Source organism: Mastacembelus armatus, chromosome 20 (genome assembly GCF_900324485.2).
Source record: "Mastacembelus armatus chromosome 20, fMasArm1.2, whole genome shotgun sequence".
NCBI classification, from domain to species: Eukaryota; Metazoa; Chordata; class Actinopteri; order Synbranchiformes; family Mastacembelidae; genus Mastacembelus; species Mastacembelus armatus.
In genome coordinates, this window is record NC_046652.1 from 7,858,640 (window position 1) to 7,880,666 (window position 22,027).

Genomic DNA, 22,027 nt, shown 5'->3' on the forward strand with positions numbered 1-22,027 from the left:
ATGCTCCATTTTCTTATCAAAATGCTCCAAATAAAATCTAGATATTCCCAATCAATACCCAGGGCTCTGGCTGCCAACTTGCTTGCTAATTGATTGCATTTTATTTTTCCATGTTTTATCTCTTCAGATTGTTGGATACTTATGACTTTGTCCTGATAACACCCACGTCTGACTTCCCTGACTTTAGGCCTTCAGGGTTTTTAAGTTAAAGAAAGAAAACCTGTGAAGGGTGCCGGCTTCTCTGCTGTTGGATTACAGTGAATAATTTCATCCTCAAGTTACCTCTTTCTAGAAACTTTAATTGAGGCAGCTGCATAAAAGAAACAGCCTATAACTGTTGACTTGCTGTTGGCCACCTCTCTCCCAGTCTCTCTCATGCACACACTTCATCCTGTCAACTGCTGGCCTTATCTCTGTAAACTGGTCCTAATTCGTGTAAATATTGGGAAAGTACTGAGGTGGGATGAGATAACCTATTTGTCACATAGCCAGCCAGCCATTCAGCCTCCACTGATTAAACAGCACACATCAAGTGCTACACACACACACACACACACACACACACACACACACACACACACAAATCCATGTACACACACCCTCACACATGGACAGTGCTGCATTGTAGTTAAAACTTGCCAGCTTGGGTCCATTGATGATAGACCCACATAGTCCCTTTGCATACTGTAACTGATATCAACATTAAGGAAGTTCTGCCCTGCCTGAGGGTTAAAAAAATAACATTAGAAAAATTCAATCATTCATGAAATAAATACTACAGAGCAGAGTTTCAGGATTACTGTCCCACCACCCTCTGTGCAGACTGACCAGCCAGACAAAGATGTGGTCGAAATCCAACATACTTGTCTTGTGCATCAACAAACCCTGACTGGATACGCAGAACCACACAGGCAGAAATGACCACTCGGATCCTCCATCCTACGAATCCCCAGGACCAGCTCCTAGCTGTGAAGCAACAGTGCTAACCACCACGTCACCCTAGATGATACATGGAGATTGAAGAGACCAGAGAAGACAGGACAGCTTTCACTCTAAAAAGCTGAAATGCAATGCCAACACATCACACTTCAGCTTTTCAGGGCTTTTAAAAGCCAGTCAGCTGTTGAATTTCTATTTCAATACCACAGTTTTGTCTGCTAATTTCATCTATTTCCACCTTCACAGCAGCACACTGACCCTTCACATCTTTTTCTTTGCTCTGTCTTTGTTTCTGAGGTTCTTTTCTAGTCCTGTCATTCTGCTGTCTCTTGGTAGTTTTCTCCACTCATACAGGGAATCATACAGGGCATCCTGAGCTTTACGATCTTGGATGCTGCTGTTAAGTCAATGTGGATCTGCAAGGCACTATTCTCTAAGGTCAAGGCTTCAATCTCTTTACTTATTTTTATCATTTTTATCCTTCCACACTCTTTTCTTTATAATCTTTTTTTCCAGTCCCTGGAGCTCTTTATGGAGTTCCTGTTTTTCTGTCATTAATCATTTATATCGGTCCTTATGATTTATCAGATTGTTTAAGTTGTTTTTAAACATCTGAATTTCTTGAATCAATTCTTTTTTTGCTTCAGGGCATGTGTGCAAAAGCAACTTTGGCCTTGTTCATTTTGAAGTTTCCTGGAGCTCTTGGCATGGGTTTTGATTAGGACTTTTCTTTGGGCAAGGAGTCCTCTCTCCTCCGCTTCTAATTCTTTGGATTTGTCCTGTAGGCCTATAGTTTTTCCTATCTTGCGCTGTCTGCTGATGGTATGGATTTGTGCTTGTAAGTCATCCTTTTCTTCTATCAGTGCATCCAGGCAGATCATCCTTTCCCTACATATGTCTCTACAGAATTTTACCTTTTTATACTCAGCAGTGAGAGTCTCAAGTTCCAAGTTCCCCTCTCAGGGCTTCATTTTGTCTTCTCATGGCTTCTTCTGACACCTGATTACAGTGTTCATCTCCTGCAAAGCCTGTTCACTGGGCACGTTTTGTAGAGATTTTGAATTTCATTTCTCAGTGCGCCATTCTATTGGCTAATAAACTCTTCAGCTTTAACAGCCATGTAGGACTCATACAAAGCTTCGTTTTGCTGATATCTCTCCCTGAGCACATGGATTTCCTCTTGCATGTCCCTGTTCTGCAGGCTCAGCACCTCTGTTTCCGACACCATTACAGCATACCTTTCCTCGGAATCAGGTTCATGTGGGACTGTTTCCATCAGGTGCGCAAAATGACAGCAAAATTCTGTGTGCAATTTTTCCCCCAGGTGCAGGACGTCCACAGTCCTGTTGTGGCCATAACATACAGAGGAAAGTGGGGATGAAAGTGCTTCAGACCCCTCCAGAAATGACAGAGGGACATTTTTTAGTTTGCAGGCCCCAGGAAAGGTGAGAGTGAGGAAGATCACTTTCCCTGCATGTCACCAGTGCCCTGAACCTGTGCTGCTAATACTAAGTACTAAGTTAATAGTGCTGAGATACTGCCAACTGAGAGCAGTTATGCTGCGTGATATAGTCTGCACAGCTCTCATGTTAGTGGCTTCCATCACGAGAGTGACAGCCTGTTCCTTTCTGAACTTCACTACTCCCTGAAACACCATGGGGTTGTTGTGGCAAGTCGACAGTGTAGCTATCGCCATCACCTGGTCAAAAGAGGAAAAAACATCAAGTGGAAAACAACAGAAATGAATGAAATGTGATTAAGACCCACGTACACAAAGCTGTGTGAAAAATCCCACTTTGCCTCAGCCCTTATCTGAAAGTTAAAGGGTCATATTTAAAAACAACCAGCTCTTGGACAAAAAGCAACACTCAAATTTTTAGTGTTCAAACATCACATCACTATATACATGATGTTCTGGTTGTGCAGGCAGGACAGGTTGGTGACCCAGAATACACATAAACACATCACATTTGACACATTTATATTTTTCAAGGTGGACATGTAAGAGACTAGTGACAGTTTTTCCTTTACACTTTCTCTGCTGTTTCTCATTAGCGATAAAATTTTAACAATCCAAATACATGAACTGGATTGTCCCTCATAAAGCAAATCAGTATGGAACAAAATATATTGTTTTAAATATATATTTCATCAACATAACACTGACATGTTTAACAAAGTTTTCACTTCTGCATACTTTCTATTGATTGTAAGAATATCAGCCTAAAGGTGTGTAAAAATCTATTTAACTGACACAAAATTACATTAGTTTAGTTATAAACATTATTAAAGGGCATGCAAATATTCTTTTATATGCACTTCCATAATGTGAACACAGACAGAAGAACAAATTTAACTATCATAGTGTGTAACTGGCCTCAGCACACTAATGCCTGGAAAACAAGTTTTTACCTTTTGTGGCCAGAAGACACATCCCACTTGAGTGTCCTTTAGTCACAGATAATGGTCTTCTGGAGGAAAATGGCTATGGAGATTGTCAGTTCTGTGTCCTGTCCAACTTAAAGGTCCTCCAGCTGGGAGGCAGAGAAAAGCTTCGACAGGCCAATGCCAAACTCGACCTATTCGAAATGTAATTTCTCCCCCACAGACATACATATGTTTATTTTTTACAACAGGTTCAGGTGAGGCAGCCTATAATAACATAACCCCAGTGCATTGACAGCAATGAAGAATTCTGTTTGGTTGTTACCTCTGCTTTTTGGATGACAGCACCTCAGCTGACTGACATTTTATGTAGTGAAGTACTACTATTACATCAACAGTGTGTTATGTTATTTTGTTATTTCTCCCCCAACCTTTCATGCATTTAACTGATGAATATGCCTACTTTGTTTGCTTTATTTGTTAAAAGAGTATTTTCTAGTTGATTACTACATGTTCGTATGTGATTGTCGGTGCAAAGAGGGAGAGAGGAGGACGGAGGGGACAGAGAGAGAGCAAGACCTGGAAGAACCACCCAGAGACAGAAAACATGAGTAAGTTCTTATGTTTTACAGATCTAGTCATGACTTAATCCTCTCAATTTACATTAACACTTAGAAAGGGTCCTTTCAAAATCAATTATATACTGTTTAAAATTTGTGATTGTACACTCATAACCATTTAAAAGTGTTAGAGAACTATAAGCCACAGAAATGTGACTGACACTGAGAATTACAGGAAACTATAACTGTAAATTTATCAATAGTAGTGATATAGAACATCTGACAGTAACAAATGCAGCAGGAGTGCGGTCTATATATATCCAGAAATTAAGACTTTTGTGCAACTGAGAAAGTTTTTAATGTTCTTACTCTTTGTGGTGAACTTGTGATGTCTCAAAACCAATGTTCATCAGTTTAGATCAGAACTTATATACAGTAGATTAGTAACCAGGAAGTGTATAAGACCCACCTGACAGAGGTTTAAACCTCTAAATTGTAAATGTAGGAAAAGCAAGTTAATCATAATGATGGTTCTCTTCTAAGCAAGAAAGACATGGCAGTGGGTCAGTACACTACAAACAAAGAACCTAAAAAGTTAAACTGAGTTGAGCCATCATTAATGATCTAATTATGGCATCTGTGACAAACTGAGCTGTAAAAATAACGTGCACTGATCTAGTTTACATCACCAGATGCAAGAGGAGAAGACCAATGTTTATACTTTTCCACATGGTGAGGTCTAAACAGGAACTTTCAATAAAAATGTCATGCACCAGGGGATGTGTAAAATCTTTCAATGAGCCTGTTGTTTGAACAGATTAGTGACAACACAAATATGAAAGACTAAAGAATGAACTGGTGTTTGTACACATCTAATACTTGTGACATGGATACTAGTCACTCTCGAGGAAGTACTTCTTTTCATTTTAAGCAAATAAAATGCACAAAGGAAATCAAGTGACAGCTCACAGTCTGAACAAACAACAACATGATAACCAGCATGTGTACAAACTTTTAATTAGATAAGCACTTTATGCCATAAACTCATAAGGAATGGGTTCCAGCAGCTGTGGCTCGTTTTTCTTGGTGCTGACAAAATGAGCCTCATGGGGAGGAGCAGGCTGAAGAGGCAAAAGGGAATAGAAAGTGAATGACTTACAGAAACCCCAAAGACCACTGGTTAAAATTAATACAGATTCAATTCCATGGCAAAAAACAATTATGTTTCCTCTAAATTTCCAGACTATTGATATTAATTTATTCACAGCTAAGGATTCTTTGTTTGCCTTATTTAAATTTTTTATGTCATGTATACTGAAGGTCTCTCAGTCAGTTCACCTGGTTCTATCAGTTAAATTTATTAATTGCATTATTTCTTTCAAACATGTTCCAGATTTCACATTTCTTTCTACTTGGAAAACAAAAAAACTGAAAGTTACACCAATAAGTCATTTGAAATGAATTCGTACCTGGCGCTTCAGTTCCACCCAGGTGCCTTTCTGCTTGGCCTCCAGCTTCTTGCTCTCATTCTCCTTGACGCGCTGCAGAAAACTGTCCCTGCTTTTTGAGTGCTTCACATGCTCGATGCGCACGTTAATCCTCTTTGCCAAGATCTTGCCTCTGTGAGAGCGGACAACAATAACGTCCATATTTCACAGATCTGAAGAGTAACTTGTCACGTAGCTTCAAGTCAATTTTTAACATTTCAATATTTGACCTCTCTACTGTCTCCTCAATACAACTCAAAATCAAACAGGAGTTTGACTGAGGTGTATAAGGATTAAATAATTTCCCCCATATGAATGACCACCAAGGAAATATGGAATTCTGGTGGCAAAGTGAAGATGGGGTGAATTTACCTTTGAGAGCAAGTTTCAGTATGAGTAAACGCACACACAAAATCTTGAAGGCAGAATAAAAGACAAAACTTCAAGACCAAAGAGACGATTGCCTCAAGAATTGCTGTGTATTTAACAGGTGTCATTTAATACAACACTGATCAGTCACTAATATCAATCCCAAACCAGCAAAGACTCACTTTAAAATCATCACATCCATTTGGCTTTAACAGGTTAAAGCCAAATAAAGCCTGATCAGTGACTCTATACAATTCTGTAAGAGTTAAGTTTGGTGTGTGTGCGCTTGCTCAAACCTTCAGTGTCAAATGTTATTTCCTACTTACTTGACCTGCTTGTTGACAATGATGCCAACAGCATGTTGGGTCACATTGTAGACACGACCGGTCTTGCCATGGTAGCACTTATGGGGCATACCTTTTTGAATGGTACCTGTCCCCTAAAAAACAAAACAAAAAAATCATTATGCCCCAAAACAAATCATTATATAGACAACTAAATCACCCTTCTATGTTGTCTCAAGTCTGATATCTGAGCACCTTAAAAACTACAATACTACATTTCTCATTATGTCTACATTTGTAAAAGCGGACACACGAAGTGAAATTATTTTATTTGTATGGTCTTAAGTCTTAACAATGAAACTATTTGCTTCCCGTTGCAAATTATTGTGTGGCAAAGGAAGGATGGACAGACAATGACCATACAAATAAATATTAAAACATTAAGCATCTTAAAGAGGGAAGCTAATCGTTCAGGCAAAGTACAGTATGTTACCATATTTACATAAACAACCAGACATGGACTGCACGTGCGCATGTAAGTAGTAACAGTTTTCTTTATATCATTTGATGCATGTAAATGAAACCTCCCCTGTTAGCGATTAGTGAATGGGATATATAACATCTCCCAAGTCAAATGAGTGTGACAAGTGAGTTTGATGAGGAAATTAAGGGCAACTGTCTAATTTAACTTTTAAACTGTAATTGTGATTAACATAATTCACTCTTGCTGTTTTATATTTCTCACATTCTCTATGGCACTGACACTGCCAAATTATTTTTTCTTTGTTTTGTGTTTATTAAGCTCTACGTTCTGTCATCCATTATTCTATTACTTTCCTTATGGTTTAGTTTGTTGCCTGGTATCGTTTCAGTAGTGGTATCGAGATACTCAGGCAGGTATTTGTATCGTGACAAGACCAAAGTGCCCATGTATACATGTTTCACTATCCTGTTTCCACAGACCTGGATTTCCCATCTATTACAGCTTACTGATTGGGCAAACAAGGATATTAGAAATATATGCTATGACTTACTTTGATGTCAACAATATCCCCCTTCTTGTAGATGCGCATGTATGTGGACAGAGGAACTGGGCCTGTGACAAATACATGTAATTAATTCACCTTTTATGCCACTGAGCTTCTAAGTCGTATAAAAACAAACGTCTTCCACAATTTATAAAAGAGACATTAGTGTGATCAGACATAAAAGCTGCATTTTAAAAAAACACACTTACCATGCTTGCGGAAGGGCCGGCTGAACATGTACCTGGTCCCCCTCCTCTTACCTCTGGTATTCGTCATGATGGATGATTACTGAGAGAAAATATGTAACGTTATAACTTGATCATGACAGAGCCCGGAGATTAATCCCATTTAAACACCTCACATCTTTTTAGGTAATGGAGAATGGCATATCAAATATAAATCTATAACTCTATTCACATCTCTATATACCACAGGAGGAAGGCGACTGAGGGGAAAAATACAAAGTCTCTGGAAAACTTTGTTCAATAAGTACAAGATGTGAGTCAGGAGTCACAACATAACAGCAATAACATTCAATGAAGGCCAAAATGTGCTACTGCCTTAATCCAACTGAGCCCGGTAAACATCGTTATGTAAGTCCCTTGTACCCCATTACTCATTAAAAAAGACCAGGGTTGTTTTTGGATAATGTGGTTCATTGACATATAACAAGGCTGCTAACGCTAACCATACCGGCTCCGCGCTAGCTACAGATGCTAACAAGGACAGGGGAAAATAAATATGTACCACCACATAAAGCTGCGCCCTAATAGCAACTTTACAGTCCAAACATGAACACGAACAAATATCGACGACAAACGCCGAGTTTTGCTGTCCAACCGAGACAAGACAAGAGTAGCTACGTTAACGTTTCTGCTAGACCCACATGGAGAGCCACGCTGCGGACACCAGCACACATTAAGCTGGAAATACCGCTTCAAATAGCCCGTTTGCAGCTTTTACCTCCGACTGATATGTAAGTGAATACCTGTGGTGCATATATTGGTAATAACCAAGTACTAACCGTACGATAATAAAGTAGAAAATACAACTTAATAAGGAGAGCGCTCACCCTACGTCTCTCCAAGATGGCGGATGGGGCAGAAAGGAAGACCAAAGGCCCAGCCTTATAGATACAGTTTAGGCAGGCCGCGATATTGCCTGAACTAAATGACAGGGAACGTGTCGTCAGCAGACCCAGAGTCAGCCCATCTGAGGATCACTGAGACATCCGTAGCCAGATGTTCACCAGATCTTTACAGTGACTGGTCCTGGATCAGATCTACACAGTAACGTATCTGGTGGGTTTACTATCGCAGTATATTTAACAAGAAGCAAACACGAATAGCAGTTCGTTAATTAATTAATTACTAATACTAATAATAATATTAACAACAACATCAATAACAACAACAATAATAACAACAATAATAATAATAATAATGCCTGTGAGTTTTCTTTATCTTTTTTTCAACCAAATATAATTCTTTACACAATGGTGTAAGTCTCGGTGTAGGCAGAGGTAAGTGGTTGTAGCTTAGATATCTGGGATAAAACTAAATTACTGAATGAATATGAAGAAAACGTTTCACTGTTTCGAAGCGCTGGCTAAAGCCTTGATTAATGAATTTGTATTGGTGAAATAAATCTGAACCCACGACACCCCCAAAAAACGGCATATCCTCCACAAATATAATTTGACAAACTAAACACAATACGGCGTACCATTTCTATATTTCCTAATGTATATATTAAAATTCCCCATGGGACGTCAGAAGCAGATTAGTATCTACATAAAACAATACATGGCAGATATAGGATGGTCTGTCTTTTATCTTGAGTAATAACCATTTTTTATATCTAACCATAATGACACAGAGCATGAGGAAAAAAGTATAATCTTTCAAATTACAAAAAAAATGCATTTGTATATTTTGAATTTAAATAATTTTCCATGAATTATTTTAAAGTGAGCTTCTTTGAACTCTTAAATAAACCAGACTGACCATGGACTATTTACGATGGTCACATGATTTTGGCAGCGATAACGCGGGGCATGGAAACATCTTGGTGCGGTTCTTTTGCTTTTAAAGGTCTGATTCGGGTGTAGATTTGGCATCCTATGACACGGACGATTTGAGTGGGATCAGACTGTAGTAAAAAATACATTTAATTTTCCCTCTAATCTCCCCCTATGGGGTCTAGCACACAATTTTTAATGTGATACGCATGCGCGAAACTTGACAGACTAACCTTTTAATCCATTTTAGATACGGGCCTTTTTTTAAAGGTTTTGACGTAACTTGGCTTCGGCCCTCCAGGTGTTTCCCAAAGAGTAACTCGAAGAAACCCGCTTTACCGAGCGCCATTGTGCGAAGACGGAAGTAACGTGGCGTGAACGCTCTCGCTTCGCTGTGCGATGGGACGTTCTGTCGCGAGCTCAGCAGAATCGCCTTCTGCCCTCACGAGGGGAGCAAGACTTGTCAGCGCGCGGCGGAGTGCTGGAAGATGGCGCCAGCCGGATGGAAATCCTAATGACGGTCTCCAAATTTGCCTCGTCTTGTACCATGGTGAGTGCACGGCACCGTCGTACTAGCGCCCGTCAGGCTTTAGGGTCACACGGAAACTGTGACTGCGCTGCTGTTATTTTTTTAAATTTTCTTTTAAATTTTTTAAACGGCGAGATTATAAGTGAAAGCGGTTAATTGTGGTGTCTGTGCTAGCCAAGCAGTTTTTGGATCAGAGCAGACGAGCAGCCACCCACGGCTCCTCTTTACTTTGCAACTTGAACTGTGAGGACGTGTTGGCTGGTCACAGCTGCGGTGCAGCGGCCCCGTAGCTGTGACCAGCTGAGGTAAAGGTAACTCAAGCTAAACCAGTGTTGTCAACAACTGGAGCACAGCTGGGCAGTGGGTGACTTCACATTAATCTGCGCTGTCTGTAAGGTTTTATTCTAAGCTTTAACATCACTTAGACCCGCTCCGGGTCCGTGTCCACTCTGCACACTTGGTTGCTTGTCTACATCTGGCATCGTACTTTTATAACTCTTACTAATTAATACTGGAGCGCTATAAATTCCCCAGATTCACCACTCAGTCCTGTGCAAACCTAAAAAATCGGCACTTTAATATTTTCAGTTCTTACTCGTGTAATTTTAGTCTTAGCCGACTTCCACTTACAAAAGCTTTTTGGGATAAGTGTCACCGCTGCCCAGGGACAGCTCCACACTGCTGTCATTTAAAATGATACATGCTTTTAGCTGTAATTGCATAAAAGGACAGAGTGGAGGTAGAATGGGGAAAATGCTCAGTCTTGGAGTTTTTAAGCAACCATTAGTTTTTTTTGTTTTTTGTCGGCCCCCCCCCCTCCAGCAATAAATGACCTTGAAAATGCCAAATTGCTTCCATCTTATTTGGCAATTACTTACTGATTTACAGGTAGTTTTATGTGTTTTTGCCATTGTTCCATTAAAAATAATAAATGACCTGAAATTGTGTCTCGCTTTCAACAAAAAAAGTGTTTTGTTTTTTTTTGCTCCTGCATTTACAGGGCGCCAATGCCTCTGCTCTGGAGAAAGAGATTGGATCTGAGCAGTTTCCGGTCAATGAGCACTATTTTGGCCTCGTCAATGTAAGTGAATGATACACTGTGAAGATTCAGAGATTAGAATACCACCTGACCCATAATCTGACTACTGTACGTGTGGTTTTAGTTTGGGAACACCTGCTACTGTAACTCGGTGCTGCAGGCTCTGTACTTCTGCCGGCCGTTCCGGGAGAAGATCTTGGCATACCGCAGTCAGCCCCGGCGGAAAGAGAACCTGCTCACCTGCCTGGCTGACCTGTTCCACAGTATTGCCAACCAGAAGAGGAAAGTGGGTGTCATACCACCAAAGAAGTTCATTACACGTCTACGTAAGGAGAATGGTGAGACAAAAGCAACACATTTGAGATTAGTGTCATCACTTTTGTTTAAAAAAAAAAAAAAAAAATCCTGAAGTACATGCCAAACATGCAGAATCACTAATTTGCAACTCTAACACCTCTTTTTCTAAACTTTACCCTTCTCAGAGCTCTTTGACAACTACATGCAGCAGGATGCCCACGAGTTCCTGAACTACCTGCTCAACACCATCGCTGATCTGCTTCAAGAGGAGAGGAAGCAGGAGAAGACCAACGGCCGCCTTGTCAACGGCACGTTGGACTCCCAAAACAACAACAGTAATGCCACACCCCCTACCACCTGGGTCCACGAGATCTTTCAAGGCACTCTCACCAACGAAACACGCTGCCTCACGTGTGAAACGGTAAGATGTCTCAGCGCTGTTCTCATATGAGGGTGAAATGTGAAATATCTGCTACTGTGTGACATCAGTCTTGTTTAAACAAGTTTTTAGTCAAGACAAAGGACACAGCCATCACAATGTGGTAGTAATATGTCTCAATCGTAACTGATCAACTGGGTTAGTTGGCTTTATTTGCTTTTTAGTTCATAGTGATGTCCTTTTTTCTTCAGATAAGCAGCAAAGATGAGGACTTTCTGGACCTTTCTGTGGATGTAGAACAGAATACTTCCATCACACACTGCCTCAGGTGAAGTAACACTGCTGCATGTAGAACCAGAACTGCATCAGGTATTGAGCTAATTATATTAGAAGACTGACAGAAACTTCATCTGCTACTGTTTTGATAGTTGTTTGCTGTGCTTCTTTGTCATGTTTTTGAAGAACCAATGATTGTGTATTCAAGGAAATAAATAAAATGAATTGATAATGAAGATAAGTGTTAGTTGCATGCCTAGCTAAGAAATTTCTTTACTTATAAATCCCAAAAGATATAGACAAAATGTTAGCTAGTGTCATTTAGCAGCGTCTATAACATGTAGACTAGTAATATATTGGCAGATAATATACCACATAGGTTTGAAGTTTTTTGTTTTTATTTATGTAATTTGTTTTAATCGACTTTTCATCTAGTAACGTTACCAAATATTGTACTGGTGAGTATAACTGAATGTAATGTTTATGGGAAAATGACTTTTTTTGAATCAGTTTTTGATTGAATCTGAGATTAATCATAAGGGTTGTTGTGGTTCTAAATAATCATGCATCTTCTAATTGATAATTGGACTCTGCAGCCCACATGATCTAACATTTATGCTTATTAGACTCATGTAAAGCTCTGTCATGCAGCCAGACAGCTCGTTAGTGGTAGGACCGTGCAAAGCTACTGAACCACTGTTGCCCTGCATTTCTGCATGAAGTGGACGCAGCACTGTTTGCGAACATTTTCTGCACCTTTACACCAGGAGTCAACACTTTCACTACCTATTTACTCTTGGTTTCCTCACTCTTCTCATTGACGTGTCTGTCACCATGACATTTAAAATTGCCATAACCGTCACAGCTGCTGTAAATAAAGAAATCATGATTCTACATATAGAGACTATGTAAAGATTTGTCAAACAGGGATTTCTGAGCCGTATGGTGATCATAGAACTAAATATTACAGTGCCAAGCAAAGCTACAATATTACCAGTAATATATTTTTCTTCACTTCTTTGTCTCTCTTTGTTTTTTATAGACACTTTTTTTAAAATGAAATCTCTATTACCTGTGCTCAAATACAGAACATTTATCAATTGAAATTCTGCATCAGTGTATTATCACAATGGAGGGGCTTTATATTGTAATTGTTATCATAATTGTTTATATTGTTGGCCTGGTCCTAGTGGACGTCATACTGAGCAGCTTTCTCTGTATGACTTCCCTCAGGGGTTTCAGTAGCACAGAGACTCTGTGCAGTGAGTATAAATACTACTGTGAAGAATGTAGAAGCAAACAGGAGGCACATAAGAGGTCAGTCGACAGGTTAATAATTCTAAGTGTTATTTTTTTTTTTTTTTTTTTTAAATGTGAGTGTAAGTGTGTATGTTCTTGAGCATTTTGATTCTGTATGTGACACTTATATTTGTGACGCAGAATGCGAGTAAAGAAGTTGCCAATGATCCTGGCTCTGCACCTGAAGCGCTTTAAGTACATGGAGCAGCTGCAGCGCTACACCAAGTTGTCCTATCGTGTCGTCTTCCCCTTGGAGCTCCGCCTCTTCAACACCTCTGGGGATGCCACAAATCCTGAGAGGCTCTACGACTTGGTCGCTGTAGTGGTGCACTGTGGGAGGTGTGTAAGAGACCACGCATAGCCAGACCTTATACAAAACCATATGGTTATCTCTGCAGCAACCAGACACACAGATATATGATCTGGACCTACTACTAATTTCACAGAATAATGTGTATTTGACATCTAATAACTGTCAGTGAGGTTTCAAAAATGTAGTCATTAATATGGAAATCATATTAGAGCAGCACGGTGGCTTGGTTTGCATGTTCTCCCTGTGCTTGTGTGGGTTTTCTCCAGGTACTCTGGTTTCCTCCCACAGTCCAAAAACATGTATGTCAGGTTGATTGGTGACTCTAAATTGCCCATAGGAGTGAGTGTGAGTGTGTGAGGTTGTTTGTCTCTATGTGGCCCTGTGATGGACTGGTGACCTGTCCAAGGTGTACCCCTTTGTTGGACGTTCATGGAGAATAGAAAATTAGTGTAACCGAGTAGGTTGTGAGGAAATTGCACAATTTGAACACTGCAAAAATGACAGTATTCTTGTACCACACAGCATGTTTTGGTTAAATGTGTGTGTATCTCAGTTTAGGATATCAACAGTGGTCACACGTGGAGCCAGATACACGTTACTTAAAAACATGATTGTAAACCATCAGAAAGATCTGACAAAAAAAAAAAAAAAGTCAGACTTGAGCATGAAGGCCCATGATGTGAACGCATCCTGTTACAGATCATTCCCTTCATTTCCTGAAGCCTATTAAAAGCACAACAAATGGTCCAGTTTGAGGTTTGGCAGAATGATGTAGTGAAAGAAAGCAGTGCCCACGCTAATGCTGTTGCTGTCACATCTTTTGCAATAACTCATGAATCCCTCAAGGTTTGGATAACAGAAATCCTTTTCAGAATCCAGTGAGGGGAAACCTGGACAGAATATGCTCTTTAAAACTTGTGAATAGTATTAATGTACATAGTTTCATTTCATTATTAAGTGCACATTAACCACTTAAAACCATGACTGATCAATTTTTTGTACAGTAGATATTTCCAAGCTCTTCATATTGAGTGCGTCCAGTAGTAGACTAGCTTCAGTCTAGCACTGGTCTGACTTTATCAAACATGTTTAGTTTTGTGTTGCATTGCAAATGGAGAATAACAAATCTGGAAAAACAAATGAAAATAGATGTGTAGGGCCTGTAAAGTTAGGGCAGTATGATCGTACAGAATAAAGTTTACACTGTGGAGCTGATACAGTGTCGTATTTCTTTCCAGTGGTCCAAACAGGGGTCACTACATTGCCATTGTGAAAAGTCACGACTTCTGGTTGCTGTTTGATGATGATATTGTAGAGGTGAGTGAGTTTATTTGTAATAGTTTTGTTTAGTCTTCACAGTTGCACATTTTTCTAACCCTGCCTTATGCCATCTGTGTATTTTTGTAGAAAATTGATGCGCAGGCCATAGAGGAGTTCTACGGCCTGACTTCTGAAATCTCCAAGAACTCTGAGTCCGGCTATATCCTCTTTTACCAGTCCAGAGACTAAATGCTGAGGCAAATATTTCACCACAGACACCAGGGGGAGGGGAAAAAAAAAAACTCTGTTCCCTTTTTTTTGCATAGCAGCAGACCATAAACGCACCACAGCAGACCATAAATGCACCACAGCAGCAGCCAGCATGGTGTTATACCTGCCCGTGCAGCTGTAACTCATACCTGTGCTTTCACACGCTCAGCGTTGCAGATCAGCTGTGGAAGTCCCCCCTTGTACCAGCTCTCCCTCCTGGCCTCCATATGTTTCCTTGCCCCCCCCCCCAAAATCTCCTTCACACTGGCTCGACGCTGCTGCTGCTGTTACAGGGACAAAGAGACAATAACGAATGAAAACTGTAAAGATTATTGTTTTTAAAGAGAGACTGAATGAGGGTTGTATGGACGTGGCTGGTTGAATGAGTGATGTATTAGTTTTTTCCTTGGGTGTGGGGTTGAATGGGTATTTAATAATTCATGTGATGTAAAACTGCCTGGCGTCACCCCCCTCACACACTCGTACACACACACACACAGTTATTCTGCTCTGATTTTTGTGCACATCATGTTTTTTATCATGAATGGAAAAAGAGGACAGGTGGGGGTGTGAGTGTCTGCTCATTGGACACACCAGGTGTGTGTGTGTGTGTGTGTTTCTACAGTGTACAGAATGGCATTTGTATAAATATTAAAGGATGATAATATTATATCTTTGAAATGTTAGAGCTTGAGGAGACGTGTTGACACTATGGTGCACTTTTGATACCGTTTTGTAGGCTTAATGTGAGGGTTTGCTTAATGGCCTGTTGTGACGCGATCATTTTCTGTTTTAAAGAAAAAGAAATAAAGCCAGGAAAATGGAGTCAGCTTGCTCTCTCTGTTGTGTCCCACAGGTGTGCGAGGATGACTCACATGGGCTCATCGTCGCCCCTTTGCGGAGTCATGTGGTAGCTGTGCTCTCCCACTGCAAACGGAGCTATTTTTAATCCATTCAGAGCCAGGAGTCAGGTGCTCTGGGATAACGCCCACGCACACAGCTCGGTCAGCTGCATGTGCTGTCAGGTGCGTCTGCACATCATCAGCTCTCCACCAGCCCAAGCGTCTGGGAGGCATGCGTAATGGAAAAGTGGTTTTTCTCCTATTGTGTTTACAGATTGATTCTGTAAGGATTTTGCAGTTGGAGTCTTACAGACATGCCTGTAACTAAGAAGGAGTTGAGCCCTGCTGAGTCTACGTGTAAGGAAATAAAGCACCAAAGACAGTTTGGTCTGTCATCCTCCTCATTCCTCACCTCAGGGCGCGCACTTGCACCTGTCTGTCCTTGAGACTACAGAAACCAGACATTTAACGGATTGCAGCCGCTCTCCGGGAGTCTGGCCCCATTCGGGGCTCCTCCTTCATCACTGAACCCCCCCCCCACCCCCCTCCGTCCTCCTCCTCCTCCTCCCGAGCCGCTGCTCCTCTCGCTGCTCCCCTGCACAGCCGCAGTCCACGGCGATACGCCGTTACCGGCAGAGCCGCTCTGCGCTCTTTCCTCTTCTGTCCCCGCTTTCAGGCAGAGGCGACCAGCGTCTCCCTCCTCGCGCTGCGTCTCTGTCCGCCGGCGCCGCATCACCTCCATCAGTAACATGGAAATACAAAGCTGTCCCTCTCACATCTAGCCGGGACGCCGCAGCTCACGGAGTCAAGGTAGGTTGGATGGCGGCAGATTATTGTGCATCCCTACCGTGCATGATAAAATGCAGCCTGTGTTTTTCTTCACCCCAGCATCCTTCTGCTGACGTGGAGCAGCCACCGTGCAAGGTGCACAGGGCAAAGCAGCCCCATGTGGCCACCAGTGCATGGTGTTAGAGAGCGGCTACTTTCCCATGACGGGTGCGGTGTCTGCTGTGGCGGTGCGCGGCACTGGGTCTCTGGCAGCTGCGTGATTTATTGGACGGTTATAGATGTGGCCTGAAAACTGCTGCAAAACCTGCTTTGGTTTTCAGTTGTTCTCTTCAATTTCCTTTGTCCAAATATGAATACATGGCTCTTCACGTGTGGGGTAACGCATGCAGCTACAGGCCTCTGAACAGCCACTGGGTTTGATTCCCAGAGGACAACAGAGGAGCTGTGAACAGGCTGGATCAGATGAGATGTATAGTTGTGTTGTAGCTACAGTGTTAATCCAAAAGAGAGAACTGGAATGAAAGACTTGGTTTTTGGCGCAGCTCATTTTTTTCCTCTCCTAGTTGTGAAACAGCAACATTAAGGTAAGTGTGTCTGTGTTTCTGCGTAATGTGCCTTCACAGGCCCACAGACATGAGGGTTGTCCCATGTGTCTGTTGTGGCACAACATAAATCCAGTGGCATGCAGAGAGGTGGGAAACAGTCTCTGCTGTTTTTGTCTTCAGTGCATAAAACTGTAAAGCCTAAAGAACAACACTAAAAAAATAAATCACACACACACACACACACAATCTAAGCATTTGACAGATTTATTTGTGGTCCTTTACCCTCTGGCTTTTGAAACTATGCATGGTACATCATTGCAGTGTTTGTGTGTTTGTGTCCATTTCAGACGGGGGGCGCTATGAGTGAAGAGCCACCGGTCACCCCCAGCTGGCTGACTCCTGACCCCACAGCATGGGCCAGTGGAGGCGGTGGACCAATGGACAACAGCAGCAGCCTGGAGACACTTCCACCAGAGGACTCCCTCCCACCCAGCCAGCTGCCCCTGCTGGTTAACCCCTGGGACATTGTTCTGTGCTCATCAGGGACTCTGATAGCTTGTGAGAATGCTCTGGTGGTGCTGGTGATCTGGCAGAACCCAGCGCTCAGGGCCCCCATGTTCCTGCTGATTGGCAGCCTGGCGCTGGCTGACCTGCTGGCCGGTCTGGGCCTGGTGCTTCATTTCACCTGTGCCTATTTGCTTCACTCCGACTCGGCCCAGCTGCTGACCGTGGGCCTGGTGGTGGCTTCCTTCTCTGCTTCGGTCTTCAGCCTGCTGGCCATCACTATTGATCGCTACCTGTCGCTGTACTATGCCCTCACCTACAACTCAGAGCGGACAGCAGCTTTCACCTACACCATGCTTGTGCTGCTGTGGGGCCTCTCCCTGTGTCTGGGCCTGCTGCCAGTCACAGGTGTCAACTGCCTAGCAGAGGAGGCCACATGCAGCGTGGTGCGACCGCTGACGAAGAACAACATCGCCGTGCTGTCCGTCTCCTTCCTGCTGCTTTTTGGCCTCATGCTGCAACTCTACGTCCAGATCTGCAAGATCGTTATGCGCCATGCTCACCAGATTGCCCTCCAGCACCACTTCCTGGCTGCCACACCCCACTATGTCACAACACGGAAGGGCGTGTCAACACTGGCCATCATCCTGGGTACCTTTGCTGCCTGCTGGATGCCATTCACAGTCTACTCCCTCATTGCCGATTACACCTACCCTCCACTCTACACCTACGCCACTCTGGTGCCTGCCACCTACAACTCCGTCATCAACCCGGTCATCTACGCTTTCAGGAACCAGGAGATTCAGAAGGCGCTGTGGCTGGTGTGCTGCGGCTGTGTGCCTGCCAGCGTGGCCCAGCGTGCACGGACCCCAAGCGATGTCTGACCCAGCAGACCCAGGTGGGAAGAGAGGCACCCTGGGTCTGCTCTGCTCCTCACTGGGTCTGTCCAGTGTCACAGAGAGCAGCAGAGGGCAAGGTCAGAGGGAGCGGCACAAGGCTGTGAGATGGCACGGACGGTTTGGTTAGTTATCCACAGCCCACCAGGATGGGTGTCATTGTCCCCTTTGTTACACACAGCATAGATCAAGGCATTTCACTATCTTGCCACGAAAATGGAGCCACTGGGGGGGCTGCATCCCGAACCCTCCCCACTGAACCCCTGCCACGCCCTGTCTCTCTTCTGCAGAGCGCGCAGGGTGCATCACATATTCCAGGCAGCGGCTGTATACACAATGTGCGTACGGTTCTAACTGCACTGAAGCTTGGGGTGGCACGCGGGTAGGGAGGGGTTTTTAGTTTGCGTGCGTAAAAAGTCTCAGCGGATTATAAAGCTGTGTTTGCGTGAGGAGAGGAGCGAGCGTCCGCGGCTGAATATGCAGGCGTTTCGACAGTGATGCCCGTCTGGAGCAGCATCCCGACGCTCCGCTGCTGCACTCTGGACGTGCGTCGAGAGCTAAACAGCCGCGGAGAGCTAAAAATAGACCCGGCGCTCTCTGATCTGCGTCCTGCACAGACACCGAGAGAGAAATCAAACTGCTTCGTCTTCTCGTCTCTCACATGTTCTCAGTCTTCTTATCGCTCTGGATTGTGCCTGAATGTGTTTTAGTTCAGCTTGTTTGGCTCAAGATAAAGCCCCAGGAGACCCCCCCCCCCCCAAACATACACACCATTACCCCCTCTCTCCTCCATTTTTTCATTATTATAAGGCTACAAACCATATATAGGCCTCTTGGATGATGTAACCATCTTGTATCCCTCCACTTTCACTATTCAATCAAGTTTGCTCTTTGGATATGTGGAGTTTGTTTAGTGATTTTATTGCTGTTCAGTTGAGTTTCAGTGGTCTTATTAAAATGGAACTATGATTTTAGATTTTAAAGGATATATAAAATTTAAGGGGGATCAGGAGATTAAATTAGACAAAAGCCCAAATCGAAAGTTGAGATATAATTTTCAGCCGTGAATCTGACTTATCTCTGGATTTCCAGATCTGCGACACACAGGAAGCAACAGGATCTAAATGCATGACTCCAGTGTAATTTCCCTTTTTCAGTTCCTCCTTTTTCACCGCTGAGTTCAGGGTGGTAGGTCCCATAGGTCACTGCAGGCAATGTGTCATGGTGCCCTGTTGTCATCCTCACCCTAATCATTTTCTTTGTGTAGGTCTACCTCACATGTGTCACATAGAAGCAGTTACAGTCATCACAGGATTTGCATCCTCTCTGAAAAATGTGTAATATTTTTGCAGTTGAGTTTGGAGTTCAGAGGTTTTCTTACCGCTCTGCTTTGATCCTGACTTGTGTTCATCCTCCTGTAGTTTTCTGAAAGTCCAAGAAGCGCCTATCACCCAAAATACAGTTAGTTATTATTTTTTGAGTCTCAAAATTACCTGGCAAGCCCCTAAAACATGCAGCAATAACAAGGCTATGAATGAGTTGGATTTTTTTTAGATGTGAAGCAATATCCATACAGCAATAACATCCACATCCTACATAACTTGTTCCTGCAGACTGAAGTACCCTAATGGCTGCTTGGGTTGGGGGTGTGTTGTAGTGAACAGGCTCCGTGATGATGCTTCAGTGGTATAGCTTCAAACTGGTCTAAAAAATGACTCCTAGGCTGTAAAAAAGTGGACAAGATCAAACAACTCGCTTGTTCCGGGGACAGCACTGCCTCATCCCTCTGCACTGGTTTTTCCAAATGAATATTGGACTTTGATTGTTTGTGTAACAGCAGGATCAAGTTTTTTTTTTTTTTTTTTGTGTGTGTGGCCTCTCTCTTTGTGGTCTTATGAACTCAGTGTCGTGACCTCAAGTGTTGGTGTGTGATTTGGGGCTTATGTGTTTTTTGTGCATCCGATATTCTGCATGGCCTCTGAGCGTGTGCATGTGTGTGTCCGTGTGTGCGTTTGTGATGCAGCAGCTCGGCAGACCACGATCTGTCTCCAAGTGTTGTCAGGGGCAGGCGTAAAGCAGGTCAGATGAATATACAGTATGTATCGCGTTGACCCTCTGACCTGAGAGGATCATGCTTCCAGTCTTCCTGTCAATTCTAAGAGAAGTGGCCTCATTGCATGTTTGTAGAGGTTTCTGAAGGAAGATAGGACTAGTACATGGACGCTCCAGCACTTCAAGCCAAAGTAAAAAGGACTCTGAATAAACTGGGATCCTAGTCCTTTCTGTGTGTGATCTGTCTTCTTTACATCACTAATATTTCACTGTAGTGTAATTTAGTCGAGTCTATTCGAGGCAGGTGTCCCGTAAGTAACCTCTGAATTATTCAATGAGCTAAAAATGTTCGCTTCCAAATACAAAGATAAAACCTTTTCTTTCTTTCCTTGCTGCCTTCCCACTCTGAGCCAGAGAGATTTAAAGAGCTCCCAGTTTTTCATCTGTCTTGCCTCCGATCACATACAAAGTGTTCAAAATATGGGGGAAGAGAAGCTTAAGGATATAATTTCTAAGCATTGGGACGTAGCCTGTGTATGTGAGCTTGTGCACAGTGTCAGACTGAACCTTGGAGTTATTTGATGAGCACCAACAGGTCAGGCTGGCACATCACAAATCATCACAATCCTTTATTCCTTTATCTTTGGGGGAAAAAATCTATTTTGTTATATTCATTGAAAAGTTATATTTTTTTTTCCACTTTGGTCTGGCCTGATTTCTTTCAGATTCTGGTGTTGTAAGATAATAATGGCGCTGTAAAGCCTTGTTTCTGAATGTAGTAATAATCACATTGCTTCACTGATCACTTGTACTTACTGACTCATTTGTTTCTGTAAATAGGGCATGCTTAAGAGGAGGGACTTTATATCACCGTGCATGGTGCTACTAAAAGCCAGTTAAACTTGTGAATGAATTGGGTCGCGCCATTTTTGAATGACATTTCTCCACCTTGGACATTAGTTGTTGTTTTTTTTTTTTCTGTAGGTTTTTACTTTCCTCACTTCAATATGCACCAGTTTGTGATGGCCGATTGATCGAAGGTTGCGTGGATTTGGGTACACAGACGTCAGATGTTTGTGAAGAAAACTGGTACCTGAGCTTCTCTGATTGTGAATGTTTTCCTCTTGTGCAGCCAACAGCTCAGTTGAGATTTCCATGGTTGAGCAGGTGTGAACAAGGGCTTTGTATCCAAGAATAGTTGAAGACTGTAACGTTGGATATATTACTTCTCTGTATACACACACCTGTTAATTTACTGAACTGTTTCACAGTATACAAAGACGTACAAATAAACTGGGGTTTTGGAGAAAATGTGTAGCCAATGATGGGTTGTTCCAGAGAGGAAGTCTCTTTCTGATTTTTACTAATCTAGAGCTAAATATCAAAACACATAAGAGCCTGTGAATGTGTGTGTTTTGGCGTGGGGTCTGGAGTTGATGGGGACGCCACAGTAACAGCATCTTGTATAGACGTATGCGTAGTTTTCGATGTAAAATGCACTTTATTTTTTGGATGAAAATGGCACAACAAATTAAGTATCTGCAAAATGAAACGTATAAACGATAATCAACATGCACTAACTGAGATATTGTAAAAACATTTGTGTGAACGTGGTGTCTATTTTTCCAAAGTGTTAGTTGTACTTTTTATTGCTTTGGTTAGTCA

At 42.4% G+C, this 22,027-nt stretch overlaps 3 protein-coding genes and 1 non-coding gene across 7 annotated transcripts; 2 read left to right on the forward strand and 2 right to left on the reverse strand.

Annotated features, from left to right (window-relative positions):
- Positions 1 to 4,883: 4,883 nt before the first annotated feature.
- rpl21 (ribosomal protein L21) lies at positions 4,884 to 8,203 on the reverse strand. Its single transcript, XM_026292899.1, has 6 exons — positions 8,125 to 8,203; positions 7,262 to 7,340; positions 7,059 to 7,120; positions 6,067 to 6,179; positions 5,354 to 5,504; positions 4,884 to 5,005 (listed from the first exon to the last, which is right to left on the reverse strand). Exons 2-6 carry the CDS (start codon positions 7,326 to 7,328, stop codon positions 4,916 to 4,918), a joined length of 483 nt encoding a protein of 160 aa, XP_026148684.1. The 5' UTR covers positions 7,329 to 7,340; positions 8,125 to 8,203; the 3' UTR covers positions 4,884 to 4,915.
- Positions 5,607 to 5,736, reverse strand: LOC113122018 (small nucleolar RNA SNORA27). Its single transcript, XR_003294814.1, has one exon. It is a non-coding gene; the product is annotated as a small nucleolar RNA SNORA27 (small nucleolar RNA).
- A 1,183-nt stretch (positions 8,204 to 9,386) lies between the features above and the next one.
- On the forward strand, positions 9,387 to 15,768 carry usp12a (ubiquitin specific peptidase 12a). Of its 2 annotated transcripts, XM_026292208.2 has the most exons (10): positions 9,387 to 9,622; positions 10,602 to 10,682; positions 10,765 to 10,978; positions 11,123 to 11,358; positions 11,568 to 11,644; positions 12,826 to 12,909; positions 13,033 to 13,230; positions 14,443 to 14,521; positions 14,612 to 14,721; positions 15,591 to 15,768. In XM_026292208.2, the coding sequence occupies exons 1-9, from the start codon at positions 9,575 to 9,577 to the stop codon at positions 14,711 to 14,713; spliced, it is 1,119 nt and encodes a 372-aa protein (XP_026147993.1). In that variant the 5' UTR covers positions 9,387 to 9,574; the 3' UTR covers positions 14,714 to 14,721; positions 15,591 to 15,768. The 2 variants fall into 2 exon arrangements, with proteins under 2 accessions (XP_026147993.1, XP_026147992.1); XM_026292207.1 differs by lacking the exon at positions 15,591 to 15,768 and having other exon boundaries at positions 9,392 to 9,622; positions 14,612 to 15,559.
- A 353-nt stretch (positions 15,769 to 16,121) lies between these two features.
- gpr12 (G protein-coupled receptor 12) lies at positions 16,122 to 22,023 on the forward strand. Of its 3 annotated transcripts, XM_026292210.1 has the most exons (3): positions 16,247 to 16,386; positions 16,465 to 16,949; positions 17,258 to 22,023. In XM_026292210.1, exon 3 carries the CDS (start codon positions 17,270 to 17,272, stop codon positions 18,296 to 18,298), a length of 1,029 nt encoding a protein of 342 aa, XP_026147995.1. In that variant the 5' UTR covers positions 16,247 to 16,386; positions 16,465 to 16,949; positions 17,258 to 17,269; the 3' UTR covers positions 18,299 to 22,023. The 3 variants fall into 3 exon arrangements, with proteins under 3 accessions (XP_026147997.1, XP_026147995.1, XP_026147996.1); XM_026292212.1 differs by lacking the exon at positions 16,465 to 16,949 and having other exon boundaries at positions 16,122 to 16,386; XM_026292211.1 differs by having other exon boundaries at positions 16,315 to 16,386; positions 16,489 to 22,023.
- The last annotated feature ends 4 nt before the right edge of the window (positions 22,024 to 22,027 follow it).